Source organism: Oculina patagonica, chromosome 5 (assembly GCF_052425735.1).
Source record: "Oculina patagonica isolate OP01 chromosome 5, crgOcupat, whole genome shotgun sequence".
Lineage (NCBI taxonomy): Eukaryota > Metazoa > Cnidaria > Anthozoa > Scleractinia > Oculinidae > Oculina > Oculina patagonica.
Window position 1 is genome coordinate 9703117 of NC_135762.1, and position 26681 is coordinate 9729797.

Consider the following 26681-nt stretch of genomic DNA (forward strand, 5'->3'; position numbering starts at 1 on the left):
ACGCATACATGCATGCACAGGCGATGACGCTTTACAATGATCCCAGAAATTGCATTTTTCTTATTCATTTTAATTTTTATTTGCCTTGACTACAAAACGAACCTCCAATGCAATACATTACAAACTTACAGTATGATAAGATAAATACATTAAATCATTATGAACTTCGTCATTTAGCAACAGAAAGGCCCAGGATTGATTTCCACACCTAGTCGATACTGAAGATTGTGTGACACTACCGTATTGAAATGGTCTGAAATGTAATGAAGTCAACACCGCTTACTAGAAATAGGGTAGAAGTTCTTTCTTAATTTCTTAATTCTTAATTCTGGCTTCTCGTACAAATAGGAATACGGATACCGTCACTGTTTTGTTTTTAATGGCTTGAGATAAATACCCGAATAAATATTATCAAAAGCAGTAAAATGAAGATGGCGAGTCGCGAAGGGAAAAGAAAAGAAAATTAACTTAAACTTAAATATTATCGACAACAATGCACGTCAAAGGTTAAGCAAACAAAGATTTCAGATAGCTCACCTTTGCAATCTAATCAAGATACTGCTGCCATCGGTCTCCCTTTTGAAAAGGTTTCAAAAGTTATGACACTAACCGGCCTTCACTCGTCAAATTCAACATCAGTCAAGTTAGTCTGCCATCACGTATGCCGACTTCGGTAGAAAAGTTCTTTAAGCGAGCTCACAATTATCCAGTACATCATTCTCCCTTGAACCCAAAACTCTGTTTAACTGTACGTTAGAAATCAAACGCGTTTTGCCGATGGATGATCTTAAAGTTGATTCAGTACTCATGACAATCAAAGATGGCGTACCAAAACTGAGTAAACAACAAAGTGCCTAGTTCCCAGTGCTACTCGGTTGGAGTAATCGTAACATTGCCCGTCCACGGGCCACAGCATATAGGCGTTGCGTCACCGCCTAAAAAAATGTATAACCATGAGAAATAATTTGTGCTACTTTCACTCCTAGTGTTTGCTCTGATGGTGTAGCCATTATTCAGTTCAGTTTCAGTTGTGCGGTTTTCAGCAGTTTAGCCAAATTTTTGTCCATGTGGATAACTTAGAGTTTTATTGAATTTATATTAAAATTACACTGGAGCTCAGTCTCCAGAGTCTGGTAAATACAGTACCACAGGCGGGGAGTGCAGGAACGTCGGAAGCGGAAACACCAGGCACCCCAAGAGTGAGATGGACACAAGAGATTTTGAACTTATTAGAGAATTGTATACGAATATTTTATTACATAACATTTTTATGTTTCTTTTGCTGTATTATGCAGCATATTTTCCTCAGTTTCTGGTTTGAAATATCATATCATTAATTTCAGCATATCATGTTTTGTTGCATGTACCATATTTTCTCAATTTTAAAAACACAGAGCCCTGGTTTAATGCTGGCCTCATATACATGCCTAGTAGAAACTACTGAATTTTTAAATAAACACCGGTAGTGTTTGATCGAGGTCCAGGTGCTTATTTGCAGTTGAGCTAACAAGTAAATGTATTCTCTTGAAAACATTAAACCACTGCTGTGACATACTAGTACGGTATGCTACTTGGTTATTTTAATAAATGTGTAAAGGACAAGTCTGCCATAACATATTAACTTGGATGGATGTGGTACAACAGCAGCTAAGACGAAGAGAGACCCAGGGAAGGTTTGTCGGGGTGGGATGAGGGGAAAAATTGTCCCACTTTGACAAACTGCCCCTAGGTCTTGGAGAATTTATAATAATAAATCAGCCTGAAAAATTGATAGCAAAATGCATTTAGTTAATAAAATTATGCCAGCCCCAATTAAAAGCTGGCTTCATATAAATGCCGGGTCTTCCAAGCAAAGTTTTAAGTAAATTTTGAGAAAATACGGTAGGTTTCTTTGTTGTCAACCTTCTTGCCTTTGATGACTAGTGGCCATGCAAAGCGCATCCTGACCTGCCATTATACTCGGCAGTCACTAAGCAACATGACCACAGCCAGTGCCGGTTATAAAATAAATCTGGCTACCCAGTTGTTTATCTTGGCGGTAAGTGTGCCAAAAAAGAAATCTATCGAATTGTTTTCAGGCTCGGTAGCTATTGGGCCATTCTAAAGTGTGATTTCGACACATGCCAGGCGAATTGTGGAGGTCACTCCTGTCAATCGGGCGAATTTAAGGCACACAAAATTGACTCAAACACAATCCGCTAATCTATGTTATTATATGACTAGCTCCGTGAGCGGTCAAGATGAAGCGAATCTCGTGCTCTGATTGGCTAACTGAGCGGTCAAGATAGAGTTGAATTTCGCTGTTGTCGCGTCGTTTTACTTCAATTTGATTCATTCAAGAATTTGACAGTCACTCATTAAACTTTTAAACCAATGAAATGATTTTAGAGTGCGCCATTGAATGTGCATGCAACTGGCTTGCTTTTCAGTACTCGAAAAAAGTCATATAATAAATCCTTTATTGACCAAGCTTGTTCGGTCAAGAAGGCAGGATATTGGCCTCATTCTTTTATTGCGTGTTTATGGACCTCAACTTCGTCTCGATCTATAAACACGCAAAAAAAGAACTTGGCCAATATACTGCTATCTTGACCTCACGCTTGGTCAATAACCCATATATAATGCTACTTTTTAGCTATAATTCACCGGCTAGAACCGAGGTAGTTTACGATCGAGCCAAAATTTCATCTTCCTGACTGGTGACTGGCCTACCAGAGCCCTAAATAGCAAGAGACAAGACGAAGCACTTGTCTCGTTTACATTTTAACCCAAAAAATATTTTGTTGGCCAAATAATCCCAAGTTGAACAAGACTGATTTTTCTCAATAAATACCTTTTGAAAAATGACGAAGAAAGAGTTCCAAAGCTTCTAAATTTGAAAATTTTCTGGAAAGCAAGATCTTGCCTCGTCTATTGTAAAGGTCTGGTTACGGCCCTGCCTACGGTGATTTTAAGCCCTGTATTCTTATTCAATGAGATGTATATGAGTGAACTCGCATTCTAAAACTAAGCTAGACATGAAAGGTATTCTCACAGACTCTTACCTTAATATACAGCAAAAACGTCTTCGACAACAAATCACATGTACGCCGCCATGACACATTCTCGTCCCCATAGCCCTTTCGTTTCTCTTAGCCGGCTGGGCCTTGGCACGAGGAAACAGAGGGCCCTCCGTTTTCTCGTGCCAAGCCGGCTAAGAGAAACGAAAGGGCTATGGGGACGAGAATGCGCCATGACAGTGATTACACTGGAGCCCAGTCTTTGGAATCCAGCAACCCACCGTTCCGCAACCTCTCCGCAGGAATTTGGACGTAGGAACGCTGGAACGCAGGAACATCGGAACACCCCAAGAATGAGCAATGTTTCAGTACTAGCTTCGGAATTCATCTGGGTCGGGCAGAGAAACGGGATACCCTTGGTTTTTGATAATTATAAAAGTCGCCAAGAAAGGACACTCTGGCCATAGCTGGATACAGGCGGGAATGCTTGTTACACACGGCTTATATAGCTTGAACGTGGCGGAAAGGAGGGAAAATAGTTTTAAAGTATTATATCAAACACGAGCGACAGTGTTTCATCGGGATATCTAAAAGCTTCTAAACTCCCAGAAGAAAGTTGAAAATACAACGCGCAGCGGATTATGTTTAACGAAATTCGAGGTGTTTGGATAGGCGATAAAACACTGTCTCAAGTGTCTGATATATCTTCTCAAATGAGTAAACGGAGAAATAAAATCGCCCGGGCATTCAAACCTACTTCACGGTTATGATTATTAATGAGTTTGAGAAATACAACAGAAACATTTCCTTTTTTCCGAGAAACACGATTTCTTTTCGAAAAGTGTTTCGCGCAGGGGAAACTGGAAAATATTTGTTTTTGCACTCACTGAGAGGTAGTGTATAGGGTTGGACACATTCCGCTCGTAAATTGGCCTATTCTACCTGGCAGCAGTGCTTGTGGAAATTCTCTATTCTGTCCGTATTCAGATTAATAAAATATCAACTTTGTTTTAACTTAAATAACTGATGGATAAAAATTTGTCCCGGAGGAGAGGCAAGACTCCTAGCGGCTTAATGTTAAATACAGAAACCGAGATAAGCTCCGACAGTGTGGGCCAATTTGGTCCGAATGCGTCTTTACGTATCTCAATACTCTAATTTCTTTACGTTTTTTAATTCTTTTTCCGATGTACTGTTTTAATTTTGTCAAAACCACTAGCAGATTTACCAACTAATGGCTTCGTGGTACTCCCTTATGTTCAAGGCATTTCCGAACAGATTGGCCGCATTTTGAGACAACAAGAGATCAAAGTCGCCCACAAACCGCTAAAAACTGTGAACAGTTTGTTTCCGCGCCCAAAGGCTCAAAATGATGTTGACCGCCCAACATCTGGCGTAGTTTACAAAATCAGTTGCACCAACTGTAATTTTGTATACCACGGAGCGACCATTAAAGACCCGGATTGTGGAACACAAACGGGCAGTGGCCATGTTCGACCCTGACTCGAAGATCTCCTGCCATGTACATGAAAATAATCACCAATGCCATCAATGTAGTTGGACATGAGCCAAATTACCACAAGCGACTCTTTTTGGAAGCCTGGTTGTCCATTAACCCTATTCAGACCGGGGGGGGGGGGGGGCTTTTGAGGCCCGCGCTAACTTTGAACTTTTATAACTTTTTTAAGATTTAACCAAACGCTGTCAAACTTTCTGACTTTTCCTAAAATTTATCTGGCAACAATTTCGTACGGTTGGATGATGTGTCAGGAACTTGACATCACCATGGCAACGGCATTTTGACAGGCATGTTTTCCCAAATTTGTAATTTTGCGTGTTTCTGTTAATAAAAATCAACTTAAATGGACTTATTTTTACATTTTTACCGGTTTAAAGCACATTTTTATTCATTTTGAGTACTTTGCAGTGATTTTGGGTGGTTTTCTGGCATTTTGGAACAATTTTGAAATCCAAGATGGCGGATCCAAGATGGCGGCTGTTTTGACATCATGATGTAATTGTCACGTGATATGACGTCACCATCCCACGTGACGTATACCAAAAGAAAGAGTTTCGGACGTAGAATATATCCTATAAGTTTCATGGTGATTGCTTAAATATTCTGGAAGTTACATAGGGGGGGAAGGGGGGCTTCCGAAGCCCCCCCCCGGTCTGAGAAGGTCCAAAAAAAGGCCAGTCTGAATAGGGTTAAGGATCCGCACTCTGGGAACGACCATGCTGTCATCCCAGAGGTTTACAAGTCCTTGTCACGTGCGTGAGTGAGTTTTGCGCCACGTTTCTTTTGTTTCAAACTTTTACACGTTACTGATTGCTCCAAATGGTCGAGACAGCAGCAAAATTGTAGAAATTTTCAAAAATAATACGACTTTTTTAATTTTCACAAACATGTTTCGACGGTACATCCGTCATCGTCAGTGTGACGGTTGTGAAAGTTTACAGTGATTTAAAACGTGCCTGTTACAAATCATACGTTACATTGCGTTGAAAAGCAATACGCTAAATAAATTTCGAAGTTAACGGAATTAAAAAGAAGCGCGCGCGCGTGCAGCTATAGGGAAAGCGTCAAATTGATGTGTTTGACCTGTTGATTAAGGTTCGGCTTTTCCCACTTGATGTACATAGACTCCTTAAGCTTAACCTGGTACTTAGTAGGCGCAGAGTCTATAAGATCTTGATGCAGTCTAAGTTACAAGAGGTACGGCATGACTCTGAAGCCTGCAAATGCTTATAAACGTGAGAGTTTCTGTCCGATGACAAGTGCTCGTGCACGCGCGTGGAGAAATGTCGGCTTGTTTCGCCAACGGAACAAGCATTACAGCTTGCACAAGAAAATTTGTACACGATGCGCGTACGGAGCCTGTCAGGGAGAGGATCTTTCACGTTGAACAAGTTCTTAATTTTAAAAGTAGAATAAACAAATTTGATGTCGATGGGTTTACAGAATCGATCGATTAGCTTGCGTACCCTTTGTTGTGCAACACCCGAAAAATGCCCGATGTAGGGGATCTTGAAATAGTGCTTGGGCAACTCCTGTTGCTCGACACCTGTTGAAGGTCGTGTGTCGTTCCCTACTACTGCTCTCGTGACATAACGGTGAAGTAACATGTCTAATACATGCTCGGGATAGAGATTCTTACGCAAAATATTAAATAAATTCTGAATGTCATTGTGAAAACCCAACCACGTGTTGTTGATCACAACAACACGTCACACTGACGATGACGGATGTACCGTCGAAACATGTTTGTGAAAATTAAAGAAGTCGTATTATTTTTGAAAATTTTTACACGTTATGTTTTAAAGCGCGCGCTAACGTGCTGCTATTTTAAATCGCGTGTGAAAGCTTTGATTTTTTAACTGATGAAGGCTTAAGCAATAGCCAAAACGTCTTGGAAAATAGCATCAAAAACACAGTCAGTGACAAACCTTCGACAAACTATGAATAAGCAGTAGGCCACACTACATTCACATTGCAACTAAATTTATTACAACCTTCTCCAGGCCTTATATACAGCAATCATGTGCTTCTAGATCATTCGATGACGTCAATCAAAATCCTATATTACATAACAGTAATTGGCGCAAACACAAAACATTTCCTGGGATCTAGCCTGCGTAGCTGGCGGTATTGTTGGGTTTTAAAAGTGCTCACTAGCAAGCGGCGAAGCCGCGACAACGAGTGGCGCAGCCGCAAGTGGCTTGGGGAGGAGAAGCTGGTATTTCAGCTTCTTCTCCCCAAGCCACTCGCGGCTGCGCCGCTCGTTGTCGCGGCGAAGCCGCTTGCTAGTGAGCACTTTTAAAACCCAACAATACCGCCAGCAACGCAGGCTACCTGGGATCAGGCTCGCTGTGAACAATTATTACAAACCTAGTCATTTTTACTCGCTCTTCACACGCGCGTGTTTGACAAGCCTCGGACGTCGCGCGTGCGAGAACTGCCGCTTGAACCGAGAGAGAAACAAAACACTCGCGACTTGGTGCCTAAACGCCCTTCTTTGGAGCCACAATAGTCAAACTAATCACTGACTTGCTCGTCTAGAAGAGTAGTGTATTTTCAGTTGCCTGTAAATATTTGAATTTAGTTGATAGCTCACAGCAGATAGATAACAACAATAATCCCGAAAAATAATAACTTGATCTAGAAAATGAAGATTGCATTAAAGCCGAATTTAAGCTAGCCTCCCACCCAGTCGTTCGTGTTTGGGACACAGTCTGTAAAAGGTTTCATTTCTTTCCTTGTCTTATTTCGAGTAACTTTTACTGACCTTAATATGGTACGATGAAAATTTCATTCAAACGGGTTACCGTGGGAATTACACCAGACTTTTGCTTTTGCACGCTCAATTGTTGCCCCGCTCAAGAGTCGACGTAGCCCGAAGATTCGTGTAGTGCCTGTTATTGGTCACTGGTCGGTCAACGCTTGAAGAGCCTGAGACAGGTTTGGGAAAAAGCAATCAGACACTACACTGTACAGTGTAGAAATGTTTGTGAGTCTTTTCTCGGACACCTTCGTTTATTTATTAATTTTAGAGATTTCCTTCAATAAGCTAGTAAGTCTTCGTAAGTGTGGGATTCACTTGAAATAAAGTTATGCTTTATAAAGTTATGTTTATCTTCTCAAATGGTAAAAATTAAGCTCAAAAGACGACTGTTTACTTAAAGTAAGAAAGTGGTAAACAAGCGAAGATTCATTTGTATCTGATATACTAACCAGGCCAATCATCTGCAGGCTGCAGAGCTACGTCAGTAGGGAATTTTTCGGGTCTAATCTCGTTCATCTTACTAGTTGGGGGAGAATTGAACGCGCAAAGAGAGACGTTTATTAACTCAGGAAACACAAATATGAAATATCCATTTGATTTATTTGTAAACCATATACCAAATATACAAATCACTTACAAGGCAGATATTATGATCACAATTCTAAGGGGACAGACCACGAATTCGAACGTTTTAGCGCTCCTGAAAATATCTAATTGCCGTAACCGTTCATCAGTAGCATGCCTAAAATGCGTGCAATTCCATAATTGGTTTCGGCTGCATTAAATCCTATACCAATTGCAGAGCATTTTAGGAGGAGCTACCCACGATGTGAGCACAGTTACAGACAAGACAAATAATAAGGAAAATAACGTGAAATAAATTTAATCGAAAAAAATTAATTAAATTTAACCGTAAAATTACAAACTAAGCGCAAACGTCAAATAAATTAAGCGAAACAAAAAAAAACCAAACTGACAAATATAAAGATGTTGACAAACACTGTGTAGCGTCCTCAGTTCAAAACTGTTCAACCTATAGCTCAGGAAAAATTACAGTAACTACATTCAGATAATATTTTAAAGACAATGAGGTTATTACTATTAACTGTGACGTTTTTCTGTAATCCTAAAAAAAGAAGAAAACTAACTATAACGAATATTGCCTAGAGAAATTAAACCCGATCAGTCAATTCATCAGAACTCTTCGTTCGCAATGCGCTTTTACTAAACAATAACGTTTATTTACAAAACTAACACTGCATACCTCTCCAATTTGACTGATTTCCAAAATATCAATATCCAATACAAGTTTCCAATTAAAATTACTACTGTGTACCGAATGTGATTTGTACTCAGTAAGCCAAGTGTAAACTACAAGGTGTAACCGACAAAATTAAAAGTCAATGCAATTTTTATAAACTCATCGCTTACAAGTCGCTAAATATAATACGCGAGAGAGACAAAGACAAAATGCATCGAAAGAATTAAGGGCCAGTAACAGCTTTTTCACGTCCGCCAGAAAAAAGATACAATTAATACCACTAAATATATGAAATTGGAGTAAAATTGAAATAACGTTTGTTGCCAAAATACATATCTACATAAAACTTTATTTAAACTTGGATTTTGCTGTAGTTAAAATAAGCTAGTTTCTTTGAAAAATCAACAAGCAAAAACAGACATGAAAAACAAAAACAAACCAATATTATCTCCGTTATCTACCTACACATTAAAAATTCTATTAAGGTCATTGCCCTGTACTGCATTGCGCATCCTTACTGCGCAGTATTTTATGCGTAATTAGCGCGCGTACATAAACAAAATGGCTGCTTTTTTTCTATACGGCTTAGTCCGCGAGAGAATTGTCACTTTCTCGTAAACGAGTCTGGTGACCTATCAATGTTTCCTAATATTTTGGGTGAAGCGAACAAATTCGTTCTGTAAAATGAAAACAGATCAATTCTTGTGTTTGGAAAATAAATTATCGCTAAAAACGTGTACTTTGCTAGTACTCGAAGAGGAATTTAAAAGGAATTATATGGAATATACAAGATCTTCCCGCTCCTAAACGAATCTGGTGGCTCCCCTTTTTTATTTCAAGATTTAAGTTCCCTTAAAGTAATAAACCAGTAGGCGAAGTTTGGTTAAAAACCTATGTTCAGTTCTATTTCAGGGTAATGATCTTAAAACACAATATCTACTGATGTTTGTTTCAAGAACAAGCGTAGATATCTGTACACGTTTGTTGAAAATGGTAATGTCACGCTTAAACGAGACAAAAGAAAACCTTGCTGCAGAAAATGACATAATGACCAAAAAACTGACTGCGAAAATATGTAATTTCATGCCGTAAATCAACACGCCGTTTGTTATAGCAGTGTTTGTGGCAGTTGCTAAAAGAATTGAAGTTATCTCATACGTTAGAGTGATTTCATTTAACCCGTGAAACAATATCTACAAGTTTGTGCGTAATAGTCAAAAGAAAACAAAAGAAAACAATGGAATTTGTGTGTAATAGTATCTAAAAGTGTAATAACTACTTCACGGGTTTACTGAAATCACTCTAAAAGGTGAGAATAGATAAAACGAATTAGCTCGTCGAGGAAACGATAGAACACTTATGTTATGTGGAAGTCACGTTCTACCCCTGAAGGGACCGCCAATATGACTGTTTACTTCCGTCCATTTCGAAATCGCGGTAATTTTCTAACATTTATCAGTGCAAATTATGGTGAAACCAGCTGTCATTTACGCAGACGTAGCTTTTCTCATATGATCATCGTAATGTTGGACTAAACATGCCTTACGGCTAAATTCCTCCTGACAAATCCAACAGGTGAGGGATTCAACTTGGCTTGAATTTTCTTCACTCAAAAAAGACAACGTACGGGACTTTTTACCACAGTTAGTTGTTAATTGTTGCTTCTCCAGGGCGTGTCGCTTTTCACGTCTCTTGCAGTTTGACGATTGGCTAAAGCACTTATTGCAGTACTTGCATGTATACGGCTTCTCTCCTGTATGCGTTCGCTCATGCGACTTGCATTCTGATGATGTGTTAAAGCACTTGTTACAATACTTGCATGTATACGGCTTCTCTCCTGTATGTGTTCGTTCGTGTCTTTTCCAAGCTGATGAATGGCTAAAGCTCTTGTTACAGTGCTTGCATGTATACGGTTTCACTACTGTATGCGTTCGTTCATGGATCTTACAATGATATAACTGGCTAAAGCACTTGCTGCAATGCTTGCATGCATACGGCTTTACTCCTGTATGTGTTCGTTCATGTCTCTTACAATTTGATAACTGGCTAAAGCACTTGCTGCAATGCTTGCATGCATACGGCTTTAATCCTGTATGTGTTAGTTCATGTCTCTTGCACTTTGATGATTGGCTAAAGCTCTTATTACAATGCTTGCATGAGTACGGCTTCATTCCTGTGTGTATTCGTTCATGCCTCTTGCAATTTCCTGAAACGTTAAAGCACTTATTGCAGTACTTACATGTATACGGCTTTACTCCTGTATGTGTTAGTTCATGTCTCTTGCACTCAGATGGTTGGATAAAGCTCTTATTACAATGCTTGCAAGTGTACGGCTTCATTCCTGTATGTGTTCGTTCATGCCTCTTGCAATTTCCAGAATCGTTAAAACACTTATTACAATGCTTGCATGCATACGGCTTTAGTCCCGTATGTGTTCGTTCATGTCTCTTGCAATCTGATGCTTGGCTAAAGCTCTTGTTACAATGCTTGCATGAGTACGGCTTAATTCCTGTATGTATTTGTTCATGCCTCTTGCATTTTCCTGAATCGCTAAAGGACTTATTACAATGCTTGCATGCATACGGCTTCTCTCCTGAGTGTATTCTTCCATGGATCTTGAAACTTGATAATTGGCCAAAGCACTTGTTACAGTGCTCACACACATATTGCTTCATTCCACTCTGTATTTGTTCAGTGTTCTTGCTAACTGCCATCTCCTGTGTTACTTCATGTCGTCGAGAAATATTTCGTCACTAACAGGTGCGCTGCGCTTAACACCATTACTTACGAGGCATCTTGAATGTAGTTCAGTATTCTTTGCTGTCAAGAGAGACTCTTCTTGGCATTCCTAAGGAAATGGGATCGGAAAATTGGTATCAAGATTCGCTCTTAGTATATCGCCACAATTTTACGTCAAAGGCTGGGGCTGTTGGAGTCTCGGGAACTTCCCCTTCCTAAGGCACTGAAAACCCTATGAAACCTGTGTTCTTACTAAAACACTTGAGGAAAAATAATGTATTTAAATCATTTGAATATCAATGGACTTAACCAGATTGGTTATAATAAATCCTATGTAAGGAACTAAATGTGAAGCTCATGTTATAGCTTCCACAAACAATGCTGTAACACAAAATCATTTAAAGCACATCATGGAGACGTACATAATTCAATAATTTGAGAAATTTTCACGGTCAAGTGCTCAACACTTTTTGCGACTTTTAGCTTTAAAACTTGTAGCTAGTGGATTACAGCAAAAAGCCGCATATAAGAACTGACATAGTGATTAAGAAACTGTTCAGCTAAGATTTTCTAGTTCAACCCCCTTTACACAAGAAGATCTTTCAGCTTAAAATTTGAAACAGGCTTCTAGCTTATAAAATCCCGTTAACATGTAGGAATTTAGTGTTGTTTTTAATAATGTGTAATGGGTACAAAAGGCATAAAAGAAATTAAGATAATCTAGAATAGAATTTCGGTTTGGTTAGACTGCAACTTATTTAGACATGTAGTTATATATGCATATCCTACATTAAAAATCGACCACACCAATATTCTCCCAGCAACAAGAAAATTAAGAAAATTAAGAAAATTTAGAATGCATTTACCCCATTCAGACCGGGTATTTTTGGACCTTCTGGGACCGGGGGCTCAACCCTCCTCCCCCCATGTAACTTTAAAACCGTTTATCCTATGGTCACGAAATTGACGTAGAATGATGCAGACAGTATTCCTGGCTACTGTAGGAGTTTTGGTGTCATTATGACGTAATATTTGGTGTCATTATGACGCAATGTTTTTATCATAAATTGTATTTTCTATAGCATTTTAGTATTATAAAAATAAAAATATAACTTTATTCACAATTCAAAATTATTTACAAAATACAATCAGTAGCGAATCCAGACCTTCAGCTAAGTGGGGGTCCCGATCATACAGGCCCTGGAATAAGGAGGGGGCCCGCTCTCAAAAATAATTTTTTCTCGGCCCTTCGGGCCTCTATTTGGTAAAAAATAAGAGGGGGGGGGGACCTATGCCTCCTGGGCCTCTCCCCTAGATCCGTCACTGACAATTGATAAAATTGATATACAAAATTTCATAAAAATTCAAAATCATGATTAAGTCCATTCAATATCAATGGACTTAACCAGATTGGTTATAATAAATCCTATATAAGAAACTAAATGTGAAGCTCATGCTATACATGTACGTCCCACAGACAATGCTGTAACACAAAATCACTTAAACACATCATGGAGACTTAAATAATTCAATAATTGGAGAAATTGTCACGGTCAAGGGCTCAACTCTTTTTGTGACTTTTAGCTTTAAAACTTGTAGCTAGTTGATTACAGCAAAAAGTCGCATATAGGAACTGACATAGTCATTAAGAAACTGTCGGCTAAGATTTTCTAGTTCTACCCCTTTTACGAAAGAAGATCTTTCAGCTTAAAATTTGAGACAGGCTACTATTTTTTAAAATTCAGTTAACACGTAGGAATTTTGTGTTGTTGTCTTGGTGTGTAATATAGGTACAAAAGGCACAAAAGAAATTGAGATAATCTAGAATAGGATTTCGGTAAAGAAAACAGAAACTTTGCTGCACCTTCTTTTGGAATTGCAATCAGACCACTCGTTTTTGGGAAAGCTTTTTTAAATGGCTTCAGACATCCCTATGTATGCAAAAAGGGAATAAATTAGACATGACCATTGCTCTTGGCCTAAAGCCAGACACCTCAAATGCAAAATTGCAAATTAATTTCTCTTGTCTGATGAGCAGATATTGTATCTGGGTCTGTAAATTAAAAAACAAAATCCCCAGTCTTCGAACTTCTTGCATCTCATGAACAAAAGCTATGACATTGAAAAAAATGATCCTAATTCTTCATCAGAGAAATGGAAACCTCTCCTCGACCACCTTTCAAATTAAAAATTTATAAAAAAAACGGAACCAAATTTAACTTTTCAGTCCTGTTTTGACCCTGTTAGTAGTAATTTTTTCTTCCGATCTCCTTAATTATACATTATTACTCTCCTAAAAAAATATTTGTTTAAATGCTACATGGATACTTTCTATATATAATAAGATAGGCTAGTCTTTGTAAGTCTTTTTTTCTTTTATTTCTAATAAGGTTAATCTAGATTGTATTGTAACTGTAGTTCGTAATGTATTGTTAGCTTTTTTGTGCAAATAATCTGTAAGTAGTGTAATAATAACGCTGTTAATGTAATGTTTGTAAATGTGTGGGCAATCAATAAAAAAAAAATAGGATTTCGGTTTGGTTAGACTGCAACTTATTTAGACATGTAGTTACATGCATATCCTTCATTAACAATCGACTACACCAACATTCTCCCAGCAACAAGCATGATTTTTACTTAAGAAAATGAGAATGCCTTCACCCCATTCAGACCGGGCTTTTTTGGGCCTTCTGCAGGGCTGCAAATAATTTTTTTTTCACTTGAAAGGACATATGTCCTACTAAGACACCATCTTGGTCAAACAAAACAAAATTGTGGTCAGACATATTTTTATTCATCATTGCTGTAAAATGATTTTTGACCAAAAAATTGTCCGGATGTTATGTCCGACCACCACCTCCCCCCTATGTAACTTTAAAGCCGTTTAACCTATGGTCACAAAATTAACATAGAATGATGCAGACAGTAATTCTGGATACTGTAGATGTTTTGGTGTGATTATGACGTACATGTATTATTTTTTCTTTGTTCGTGAGCGGGCAGTATTCTAAGAATCCTGCGATCTGATTGGTTCCAGGAGCAGGTGGTATTCTCCAATCCGGCCCGCTCACAGCAGGTGGTATCGTTGCAAGATGAATCGTCGAATGTGTTTTCCGCACAAAATCATTTTACAAGTTGTACCAACGAACACATGAAAGATTTGCTCTGCAAAACCGAAATTGCCGCTCACCAGTCATTGTAAATGTGAAAGGACTAAATAGAAGTGGAATTTAAGACCTCAAAGTTCTTCCAAAGGCAAGTATTCATTTCTATATCAACAAAGTTGAGTTCTAGTTTGGTAGTTTGTGGTTGTTTGTACAATTTGCAATCACTTTAACGCCATTGCCGTAAGCTGCACCAGTTTTTAACTTCAATTTCGAGCAAAAACTGTCTTTTTTTCGGCCACTTTTTTGCCAAAACAAAACACTAGTTGACATTATTCAAGATCAAAGTCTCTTCGAGATATCGACGTTTTTGCATGAAGTATGAGTCGAAGGTTTATCCTGTGCATTGTTCTTCGAACTTATCATTACAGTTTCTTTGCAGTTTAATTTAACAATTTCCTATCTTCGCGGAGGAAATGCAGCCATATAATTTTGTCAAAAATGGCTCGTTCGCGCCGGGTATTTATACACATATTCCTTAACATTACACAAATAAACAGTGCAAATTTCAGCGAGATCTGACAATTCTATACTTTAAAACTGCAAGGACCTTTCGAGGCAGTCGATTACGGCAGCGAAATTAGCAAATGAAACAGCAAAATATGCGTTCGACGCTTTGTTTTTGCGACGCTATATTTGAATTGTTATAGGTAGACCGCCGTTCAATGTGTTCAAGGCCGTATCGTTACGATTGCTCCATGAAAAAGCACGAAAAAAAAAATACGGATATTTCCGACTACTGTCGGAGAAAACATTGCGTAAACAAATCGTTACACTCAAGCTGCGTTTTGTCTAGGCTCGGCGAGGGTCGGATATCAAGACCCAGGATTAAACAAAAGCCACATATACAATACGAAAGAATTTTGCTGTCTTTGACTGAAATTCCACTCGAACTGCGTAGATACTATCGCATGTTGTAAAGCCGATTCATGCAACATTGCTCTCAACGCGATGTAGGTGCTAGTGATTATTTATTCGTGTTTTAGTTACGCAATCCATTGTTCGTGCGACGCTTTTTATAGATCGCCTTTCAGACACACATGCGTTGAGATAAGAAAGCTGACATGTCACTTTTAAAATTGTTATATAACGTTTGTAAATGTGACAAGTCACGTTTTTTCCACGAAATCGCAAGTGATCACCCACAGCGGAAAGTAATCCCTTGAGAAATTAAAACAGTCCCTTGAGAAATTAAAAAAGTCCCTTGAGAGTTTACAAATATGTGGATCCAAATTTTGTCTACTAACCCCTATTCTACCATTTTTGCTTGTAAACAAGCAAAAACGTCGAAAAAATGAGATTCTTCAATTAAAAACAGTCAAAATAATTCTCGCAATATTGTGTCGTACATCCAAACTATGCATTTCATTCAGTTTCACTTTCGCACTGTTTTAGTGTTTATCATTAATTTAAGATGCATTGTTATAATAATAATAATAATAATAATAATAATAATACCGTAAAAACCCGCAGATAAGCCGCACCTTTTTTCCAAAAATTTTCGCTCGAAAGCGGGGGTGCGGCTTATCTGCGGGAACATTCGGAAAAGGTGCCGTAAATTTTTGTTAACTGATGCTAATTTATGGAAAATTATGTAAATTAAAAAACTTAAAACTACAAGAGAGTACCGGTCATTGCTTTTGCAAGTTTGACAGCTCCTATACTGTTTGCAGTGTCGACAATGGCCTATAACTTTAACAGTAATATTGATACTTTTACGAGCGAGAAAATACCACGAGTATTCACGAGTAAGATGGCCAATTGTTTCTCTCTCATTTTGCACTTTGATGAAACATTTGTCGAACTGATTACGAAACTCTCATTATGCAACAAGTTTATCTCCAATAGATGGCTCCCAAATCTCTTTAATTTGTCAATATGATAGCCACGAAACTCGAACGCCTCCATCGCCATCTTGTTTTGCTTTACGTTCTCGCCCTAGTCCCATATTTCGCGTCCGATCAAATGCCTGGTTACTAAGCTACGAACGTTCTGCAAACGAAAGTTCTTGTTGTCACACAAAAATCTATGGAAAAACTGCGTTGAATGAAGAAATACCTGTCAACAAATGCCAGAAAAAGATCACCCATAATATGTCAAAGTTGGTTTTCATTATATTAAAGAGCTCAAATTGTGGGTAAGACTGAAGTATTTTCTGCTTCAATGTTAGTTTACGTTCGATGAAGAAGACTTCCTAAAGACTCAACTTTGGATTTTTGACTCGACTTTGGATTTTCTTTGATTTACTTTCAAAAAACTTTTTTTCCAACATTTGAGTTGTTAAATTCAGGGTGCGGCTTATCTGCGGGTGCGGCTTATACGCGGGTGTTTACGGTAATAATAATAATAATGATGATGATGATGATGATGATGATGATGATAATAATAATAAAAATAATAATAATAATAATAATAGTAGTAATAATAATAATAATAATAATAATAATAATAATAATAATAGTAGTAATAATAATAATAATAATAATAATAATAATAATATACTTAATTGACCACTCCTCCAATGGGGTTTTTCAGGGCCAATGCGAAACAAATATTGTAAATAAACATAACATGGTTAAAAATCCCAACTGGCAGGAGGCAGACCAGTTGGCTATTTACAAACACAGCCAAGGAGTTGAACTCGGGACTGCTGAGAACAACACCAGCTAGTGGTCAGAACAGGACTTGAACCCGCGACCTCCGGATTACAAGTCCGACGCTCTAACCACTCGGCCACACTGCCTTCTTAAAATCCTCAAATCTCCAGTGAATAAATTGTCACTTTTAGATAAATTATGACTCTTTTATTTTGAGAATCTCTACAAGTCTCAGATGTTCAGCATGAATTCACAGGAGGTGTGCTCAAACATAATGTGCTGTCACACCATCAACCATTCAAATAATATTCCAGTTTGGTCCAATTATCATGTATCCTGGGGAAGTCAGTCCATAAAACTGATATCGGAAAACCATTCGATAAATTAATATCTATCGATTAATTAAGCTATTGCTTTTTACTTAGCATTCAGATCACCAGCCAAATTGACTATGAAGGATAGTCAACAATCAAGGTGCAGCCAAGACGATAAATGCTCATGGAAAACTAGGGAAGCAGATATTTAATGCAATAGCCCATTTTTTTTTTTTTATTCTCCTACACATAGGTACATGTAGATGGAGTTCTAACTCCTAGTGGTCTGCTTAAATGTACCCAATACAATGTATAAAATGGTTTAGAACATTCAACGAACCAGCCCTGGCTGCTTAATCAAATGAGTTGTACCAGAGAAAGAATTTCTTTTTTATAGAACATAAGTGCTTGAGATACAGGCATGGGTTACGGTAAACTCTTTCAAACTATGAAAGATGTTACTCCATTTTGTTTTAACACTGTCCAATTATTCCACAAATATATTCCCTTTCAATTATTATTGTGTGACTTTAAAACTCGAAAATTATTGAATGAACTGATAATTAAGAGTGTTTACAAGGCTGCAAGTTTTGAATGATATTTCAGTGCACTTGTGATTTCCGTAAAGCGTTAAGTTGATAGTTAATTTAGCCTTCGGCCTCAACAACAGTCGCCTCATCGAAATCTTTAGCTCATTATCTAATCGTTGTTTATTATTTTCACCAGCCAAAACTCCAAGTTGCTTCACGCTATTTATTATATTTAGCCGGTCATCTTGACCGGCGACTGACTTGCGGTTATTTCAAGCCCGGTATTTTTATTTAGTGAGACGTAAATTCATCTCCCTGTATTTTAAATCTGAGCTAGATATAAAGAAAGCATTCTAACAGACTCTCTTACCTTTATAAAACAGCGACAACGTGTTCGACCATGTAACTGTCCTGACTCACTGCTGACTGACCGGTGGTTATTTCAAACTAAGCCCTGTATTCCTATAAAGTGAGACGCGTATAGGTAATCCTGCATTCTAAAGCTTAGCAAGATGTGAAAAAGGCATTGAAATAAACTCTCTTACCTTTATAAAACAGTGAAAATGTCTTTGACAATTAATCACATGTAAGCCGCCATTACTGTGTTTACACTAGAGCCCATTCTCCGCAGTCCGGTAACCACAGTAACGCTGCCCAGAAACCAAGGAACGTCGGAGCGCGGGAAAGGCGGAACACCCAAAGAGTCAGAGGCTCCCAGCGGATCATTTCGGTGGATATCTGTTCGGAAGGCCTGTTATCCCCTCAGATTTTCTTTAGTGAAATATCAGCTCAAACGTTCGTAACATGGAAAATAAAATAATCGTTGTTTTTTGGAGAGGTAAACTGAAATGTTTTGCTTATGGAAAAACGCCTGCTACGATTTTCGGAAAGGTAACAACAGCTCGCAAATTCGGGAAACTAGCTTTTTTCCATAAACATTTCTGCCACTTTAACATTCATCTAAAAAAGTACGAAAAGATTTATCATACAACGGCATTCCAAGACTTTTGACTGAATTTTCTCATCGCGTGCTTCTGAAAGAGTGAACGATTAGCTCTTTCAAGGATTTTCTGGACTGTTCAGGTGTCTCATTCTTCGGGTTTCAGTACTTGCTTCGGAATTCTTGTGTGTGGCCAGACTTGGGTAGATTTTGAAACTGATCGCGGAGAGGGCTCTGTGCACAAGGTTTCATTGCTTGTTTTTTGTTATTAAAGTGTTTAATTAGAACAAAAGAAAAAGTGACTATTTAGTCGCTTATTGGCTGGTATATTTATATCAAAACGATAAGCGAGTATTTCATTGCTGGTTTGAACCCAGGAGTATCAGTAGGTTGTATAGATCTAAAGTGATCGTCCGGGTGAGAGTTCTGAAAAGAACTGTTGTTGGTGACTCACGTTTCGATAACTTTACTCTGAAGATGACGTCCGCTCAGGTTGTCGAACTGTCAATCACCAACAACAGTTCTTTTCAGAACTAATCTCACCCGCACGATCACACTAAACGACCATAATACAGTTCGCTACAATAGCCGGACGTTTCTTAATGCGTATTTCACGAATGTAAATAACACCGGTTGGATACTAACTATGCCAGTCATCTGCAGAGCTACACTCTCTCTTTTAATAACCAATTTTATAAGAACGTTTAGGCATTTGAGATTTGTTTAAGAAAATACACGGGATATAATAAGAACTTTCTTAGGCTCAGTAAAATTTTACGCGTTCTTATAAAAAACGAGTGTACGTCAGTAGGGAATTATTTGGGTCTCATTCATCTCAAAAGTTGGGGGAGACTGTTATTTAATCAGATGTAATTTCAAACAAAGTGTCGCGTAACATTAGTTTAAACACTGTTTAATACAAGTTTCAAACAAAGGACCCGACCAGCCTATATAAGCAGTCAAAACTATATTTTACGTACGGCAAACGGCAAAAATCGAACTTTTGGTGTCTGACTTTAGCCGTTTGTACAATTTAGGGAAATTGTTTGCATTTACTGTGATTAACGTTTTTTTTCTATTTTTCGACTGGCTTTATTTTTAAAGTGCTAAAGAAAACGCGTGCAAAATCAGAATTATTTTTGCCGTTCGCCGTAAACGTCATGCTTTACCTCTCTGATTGGTTAATACTGTACAATATAGTCTATATATGAAACACAATTAAGTAAAATATTCTTAACTACGTTTACTTATCCTAGTAAATTTTACCAAACCACTAAATGTAACCAATAATTAACGATACTTTCTCGCGTCACAAACCTCTTTTACTGTATGAAATATAACTCTTACACTCTTACATTGGACTGATTCAGCCAGACCTGACTCTTACTTTATTTAGGCTCGTCTCGCACTCCTCCCAGACGAACGCTCGGTGGAGTGCGTCACTAATCAAAAGAATGTCTGCGTGGAAGGCTTAATTTACAACAGGGAGCTTTAATAGATCGGAGAATCGGTACGACTTTTCAATTCTAGTGCTTATGCTTTCAAACTGATCTGTCAATGGGAGGACTGAGGGCTCTGGGAAGGTAACTGGATTCAAATTCGAAAGTCGTACTTGTTCTCGTACTCCAATAGTCCATTTTACAGTTGCCTGCCAACTGACCTGGCCTTTGAATGGTAGTGAGGCTGGAGGTGATCTTGCATTGATACAAACCTTTCTGCTTTATCATGTAAATACCAACTAGTTAGCATCAGAACAACATGATTTACACAACAAAAGCAGTGAGGTCTGTATCAAAACAAGGTCACCTTCAGCCTCACTTCCATTCAAAGGCCAGGTCACTGAGCAGACAACTGTAAAATGGTCTATTCAAAGGTCACCAATATCCTTCACGGCCTACTATACCAAATGTTCTGTGTACAGTACAAGCACTGTGAACGCATTGCCTGTGTTAGTTTTAAATTCCCTGCATTGTGAGTGCAGCGAATGTTTTACACCATTCAGTTATATTAGAAGATTACCCCGTAAATGGGTCATGAGATTTTGAATTGTGCACCATATGAATACTTGAGAGATTGATTAGTATACATTATTGCTTTAAATTAGCATGTGCAAGTCAAAATCACTCGACCCATTCACATACATGCACCAGGACCACACTGTATGAAAATAATAAACATGCCCCGCATCCGCAATGCACACAATTTAAAACTAATACCTTTAAACAGTTAATATGACTGCGCTGCACACAAAACCTACCAGAACATTATTTGTATCTTTCAAAAATATTTACAGCACATTTACACATCATAGAGTAACAACAGCTTTGAAACGTTCTCTCCGAATTAAATGCTCTGCCCACTGGGAACCGGATGTGATTTATTCCCAGTCGGCTTAGGGTGAACTAATACGAGATAAAGCCAACAAGATTTGAAGGCTTCTCTGCTAAATTAAAGGGGAAAAACAGCAATCAGTATATAATATGAAGAGGGTAAGTAACCGATCTTTTGTGTGCACCAGTCTAACAACGTCTACAATGAGAGTCTAACCTTCTGAAAATGCGCATCTTAATTAGTTTGGAAGACAAGAAATATAAGCTGAGATTCAAGTAAATTTGAAATAACATTTGTTGCCGAAATATTTACTGATCTCGGTTTGCCTACTGATATATCTGTACGTGTAATGACAAAATGACCGAGAAACATTTCGCCTAAAAATATAGCAACAGCCGTTTATCATATCAGTGCTAATGGCAGTTGTAAAATAAACCGCAGACATCTCTCAAGTAAAAAGTACGAAAAGGTAAAACATTACTCAAACAGGTAAACAGAGGAGACTTACGTTCTCTGGTAGCAACATTCTGATCCTGGAGGTAAAAGAAAATCCAAAAAAATGGCTTTTACTTTTGTCTATTTAAAAATATCGACACTTTCAGACATTGACGAGAGCGAATAACGACTTATATAGTGGACCTCAATCAACACCAAACACAATCAAAACAAAAGCAAGCTCAACCTATACAGCTTAGAACAACGTTCAGGCAAGCATTGCTTCTCTCATATGATCATCGTAATGTTGGACGATACATGTCTTACTGCTAAATTCCTCCTGACAAATCCAACAGGTGAGACTTTCAACTTGGCTTGAATTTTCTCCAGTCAACGAGGGCAACATGCGGGCCTTTTTGCCACAGTGAGTTGCTGTTGGTTCCTGAAGGTTTCTTTCTCGTTTAATGCACTTACTGTACTGCTTTAGTTTTTAAGACTTTTCTTGCGCGTGTCGCTTTTCATGAATCTCGCAGTGTGATGAACGGCTAAAACATTTTTTACAATGCTTGCATGTATAAGGCTTTAGTTCTATGTGTGTTCGTTCATGTCGCTTGCAATGTGATGCCCTGCTAAAACACCTTTTACAATGCTTGCATGTATGCGGCTTTATGCCTGTATGTATTCGTTCATGTCTCTTGCAATCTGAGGACTGGCTAAAGCACTTATTGCAACGCGTGCATGTATACGGCTTTACGCCTGTATGTGTTCTTTCATGTTTCTTGCAATTTGATGAGCTGCTAAAGCACTTTTTACAATGCTTGCACGAATATGGCTTCTCTCCTGTATGTGTTTGTTCATGTGTCTTGCAATTTGTTGATCTGCTAAAGCACTTTTTGCAATGCTTGCAAGAATATAGTTTTGTTCCTGTATGTGTTCGTTCATGTACCTTACAATTTGATGAACTGCTAAAGCACTTTTTGCAATGCTTGCATGTGTATGGCTTCACTCCTGTATGTGTTCTTTCGTGTCTCTTGCAGTGATGTGATTTGCTAAAGCACTTGGAACAATGCTTGCATGGATAAGGCTTCTCTCCTGTATGATTTCTCTCATGTTCCTTGCAATTTGATGAACTGCGAAAGCACTTTTTGCAATGCTTGCATGTGAAAGGCTTCTCTCCTGTATGTGTTCGCTCATGCGCCTTGCAGTTTGATGATCGGCTAAAGCACTTCTTGCAATGCCTGCATATATACAGCTTCATTCCACTATGTGCTTGTTCGTGTGGTTTGCAAGCCGACACGTTGCTAAAGAACTGTGCAATCTCTCCTGTCACTATATGTAGAATAGCATTTTCATCTTCATTAACAGGCGCGTTGCACTCCACATCCTTGCGAGGCATCTTGTTGGTATTTAGTGAACTTTGCTATGGAGAGAGAATGTGGTTAAATGTAATTTAAGCTAAGTTAAACGCGAAACAATGCTGGTCAGCAGCCTACCCATGTTTTGGTCATGCGTAGTGGGAGGGGGGTCCACTGGGGGTCGCGTGGTTTAACAGCTCGGCTTACGAGGTCAGCTCATTTTCACGTGCACTTTTGGCGTTCGACTGTCTTTTACACGCGCTTCTGTGAATTTCTAAGGAAGTGGCAATTACGAAGGTGTAAGGGCCCAGGACTTTTAAACGAAATTTTACGGTATTGTTTTTAATTTTACGTCAAAGATGTTGTGGACATGATAGCGGTGGTACTGTCGCGTCACACCCTTTGAAAGCTATTTGCATGGAGAGTGAAAGGAGTGGAAGGGTATTTGTTTGTTGCAGCGAAAGGGTGTATGTTGAGAAGGGCTGGCCCTGCTTTTGGCTGACTCAGGGTGGAAATACATGATAAAGTCATGAAAATATGCAAATTCACCCGGGTGTACTGATCTATATTAACAAGATGGTACTCATATCTAATATGAGGTGAAATAAGATCAATTTGTTTGACTTGGCGATTTCATTCGTAAAACACAAAATCATTATTTATGCATATTATTCCAAAAGGACAAAACGTAACATTTTTATTACCCCTAATTTTAAGTCCAAGACCCTGAACGTTATATACAGTAATGTTTACGGCCCACTGTGATTCTAACAAAACTATTAGCAATTTAAGCTTAGATGAAAGTAAGTGGCCCTGTATTCTGTAGATACGACTCAAACATTTGTAGCTGTTGCGGTTGGAACACTCAACAATACAGGCCTGATAAAATCAGAAACAAGAAACAAGTGTTTTGTTTTGCTTATGGCTGTTCTGCATTTGCTGATCATGCACGTTAATTAAACCACTGTGGTGAACAATCCAGTAAAAAGTAAATGTGTACTGGTAATTGGTAGTATGCGGACAAATATAACTGACTGAAACCAAATCAAAATAAACAATAAAATGCAGAACTATTTATATCAACCAACAAACCACATATTTAAGTGAACAATGAAAAATTCCAAACAATGAATGCACATCCCTTCTTTTTCATAACTGCTAGATTAACATGTAGTACCTTAAACCATGGATAAAAGCAATAACATAATTCAGGAGCCTTGTAGATGAGACATAGGTATGAGATTCCCCTCATATATATGTTTTTGTTACAAGCAATGTACTCTACACCAGACTATATATTGAAAGTTCTAGAGCATTTCATGTAAATCAAAATCGATCATCAAAAAGCTAGTTAATACGTTCATAGTGCCCATATGTGTCGATAATTGGAAATTGCCTATGTCAATTTTTTTTAAAATAAAAATTGTAATCTTTTTATGGGGATTGACCATACAAAATAGTGTTGAAACAAGGTAGCCATCTTTCAGTTCTCCCTGCCATTTCTCCCAGGTTCCCGCCCTCCTGTCTCCCTCCATAGTTTGAAACAAAATAATCTGCGTTTGTTTATGATCAGACCAATCAGGTTGTAGCAGTGCCATTGTTAGCCATTGGCACACGCAACTACGATTATATGCAAATTCTATTCAAATTTTGTTGCCCGAACAACACATTTGAACACAGTGTCTACAAAACATGTCTGCAAGGCCAAAAAAGAAGTCGAACAAAATAATTTTGCACTCACCTCATTCTGAATCCTGGAACAATTTAACAATTCTGAACCAGGTGACAAAAACAACTTTGAATCCAACAAAGACACAACTGCAGCCAGTTGGACTTTTACGAACCTGGCTAGTGAGGACAAAACAAGCCAATTGAGTGGATGATAAGTTTTCTTATATTCATGAGGCATTCATAAGTGATTTGTTCTTTAAGGTGTCAAGCACATTTTTGTCACCAAAGTTAGTGATGTTTTATCACAAGACTTGATATTGCTTTTGTTGCTGGACCAGACTTTGCAGGTGGGTTCAAAGTTAACTTATTGTTCAAACCATTTTTTTCCCTTTATTTTATAGTGCTGTATCATGCAGAGTTGTTGTGTCTAAGCCAAGTTCAAGATTATTTTTCTCTCTTGCTTTAAGAGCCATTGAGGTTAATAAAATTTGAGTATAGCAGCCAACCAGAATTGTTTGTTTGAGCAGCTAACAATCACACTGTGCCAAAATGATTAGTCCAAAACCAAACAAATGCAGATAAGTTTTTGTACTAAGTGAACAGGCATTTAGTAAAATTCACTGGTTTATAGAATCACAAAAATTTTAACTGCCTTCTCCCAAAGGGATGAAATAATGGCATTTTATAATAAATTTAAGTTTATTTTTGAATAGCCCAACATTTCTTAACACATATCCTGTGTCCTGATTATTTGTGAAACTGAATGGAGTGTAATTCATAGTTTTGACTGTTGGATCAAAAGAGCAGAAAAGGTTAAGTGCAATCAATGTTGATTGATTGGTCCAAAAATCGAAGTCCCAGCACATAGGATGTTCTTTTTTAGTTCCATAATTAAGCCTAATCATACGATTAGTGTTCAATAGAGTTTGATTAAATTTTGGTTTGATTTTGTTTGATTAGATACCCCATGCTCAAACTATATCTTTCTATATCTTTGTTGCTTTCTTAAGACCAGTAAAAGGTATTCTGGACACCAAAGGGATTTTTAAAAAGGTTTTAGTTTAGCTATGCATTCTATTGTGCATACAGATTCTTTTATATGATCCTTCACATGCAAAAAGCAGTCATAGTAGAGAGATACAAAATTGTATTCATAAAAGTTAATTATATGGGTTATACAAAGATGTTTTGTTTTTTGTTTGCTTGGACCCCAGGGGGGTACTCCCCCTATAATGGCGTGTACTGGGAGGCTCCACCCGATAGGGGTACCTTTTTCAGGCTTTAGGTGCATATAAGGGAGGGAATTTCACAAGTTTGGGGATATGAAAGGGTAGGGAATTCTGTTATTAAGATAATTAAAAAGGCCTTTAAGTTAAATATTTGGAACAGACACAACTTATGGCTGTATCGTCTTAATGTATATAAAAATGACAAGAAAAGTTCCTGTTTTAAGTATATATCATGTTGTGTAGGTATATGAAAGGGGTACCTTTTTCCAATAAAAGGTATACGAAATTGGTGGCTTTTCTGCAAAAATGGTTTATAAAAGGGTAAGGGCTTGAACCTCGGTCGGAGCCTCCCCTTATAAAACTTTTTTGAGTACTCCCCCCCCCCCCCCGGGCTGTGACTGATGTAATAATTATTGTTTTACAATGCATTGATGAATTTGAAACAACGATCAGCAGTCCCTCTTCTCTATCTTATCCCTCCCAATGTAGAAATGAAAGGGTTTAGAGTAACTAATATATAAATATTTCAATGAGACTACCTTATTATAGGAAATTAACAATACATGGTATTAACGTGAATTTTAAAAATTCACATTAATTTTATGTATGTTAACTTTTTTACTATAAGCATTTGACGAGAACTTTTACTAAGGCACTGTTTACACGGACACGGTTTCATTTGTAACCGCATCGAAAGCGATGTGGTTACGCCTTTCGTTTACACGGCACCGATTGAGACCACTACTGTAGAGCCACTACTGTTGAGCCACTACTGTTGATCGTTTTCAAAACGATACGGTTTCGTTGTCGTGTAAACGGTCAAAAACGGCGAA

General features: G+C 38.0%; 3 protein-coding genes across 10 annotated transcripts in view; all 3 read right to left on the reverse strand.

The window, feature by feature from the left end:
* The window catches only part of LOC144655394 (uncharacterized), a 147797-nt gene extending 144702 nt beyond the window's left edge, over positions 1-3095 (reverse strand). The window contains exon 1 of the mRNA XM_078515644.1: positions 3045-3095. The gene's annotated coding sequence lies outside the window, so the exon portion shown is untranslated. The remainder of the gene's footprint in view (positions 1-3044) is intronic.
* The window catches only part of LOC144655424 (uncharacterized), a 223723-nt gene that overhangs the window by 132326 nt on the left and 64716 nt on the right, over positions 1-26681 (reverse strand). Inside the window, exons 2-3 of the mRNA XM_078515683.1 lie at positions 18433-18675; positions 18258-18349 (exon numbers count right to left, since the gene is read on the reverse strand). The gene's annotated coding sequence lies outside the window, so the exon portion shown is untranslated. The remainder of the gene's footprint in view (positions 1-18257; positions 18350-18432; positions 18676-26681) is intronic.
* LOC144655397 (uncharacterized) overlaps positions 7897-26681 on the reverse strand; it is a 111894-nt gene continuing 93109 nt past the window's right edge. For 4 of the 8 annotated variants that reach the window (XM_078515653.1, XM_078515650.1, XM_078515656.1 and 1 more), the window contains one exon: positions 7897-11391. In XM_078515653.1, the coding sequence (XP_078371779.1) occupies positions 10031-11257 (1227 nt within the window). In that variant the 5' untranslated portion in view covers positions 11258-11391 and the 3' untranslated portion in view covers positions 7897-10030. Of the gene's footprint in view, positions 11392-22108; positions 23014-26681 lie in introns of all 8 variants that reach the window. The other 4 variants (XM_078515652.1, XM_078515651.1, XM_078515655.1 and 1 more) reach the window with 2 other exon arrangements.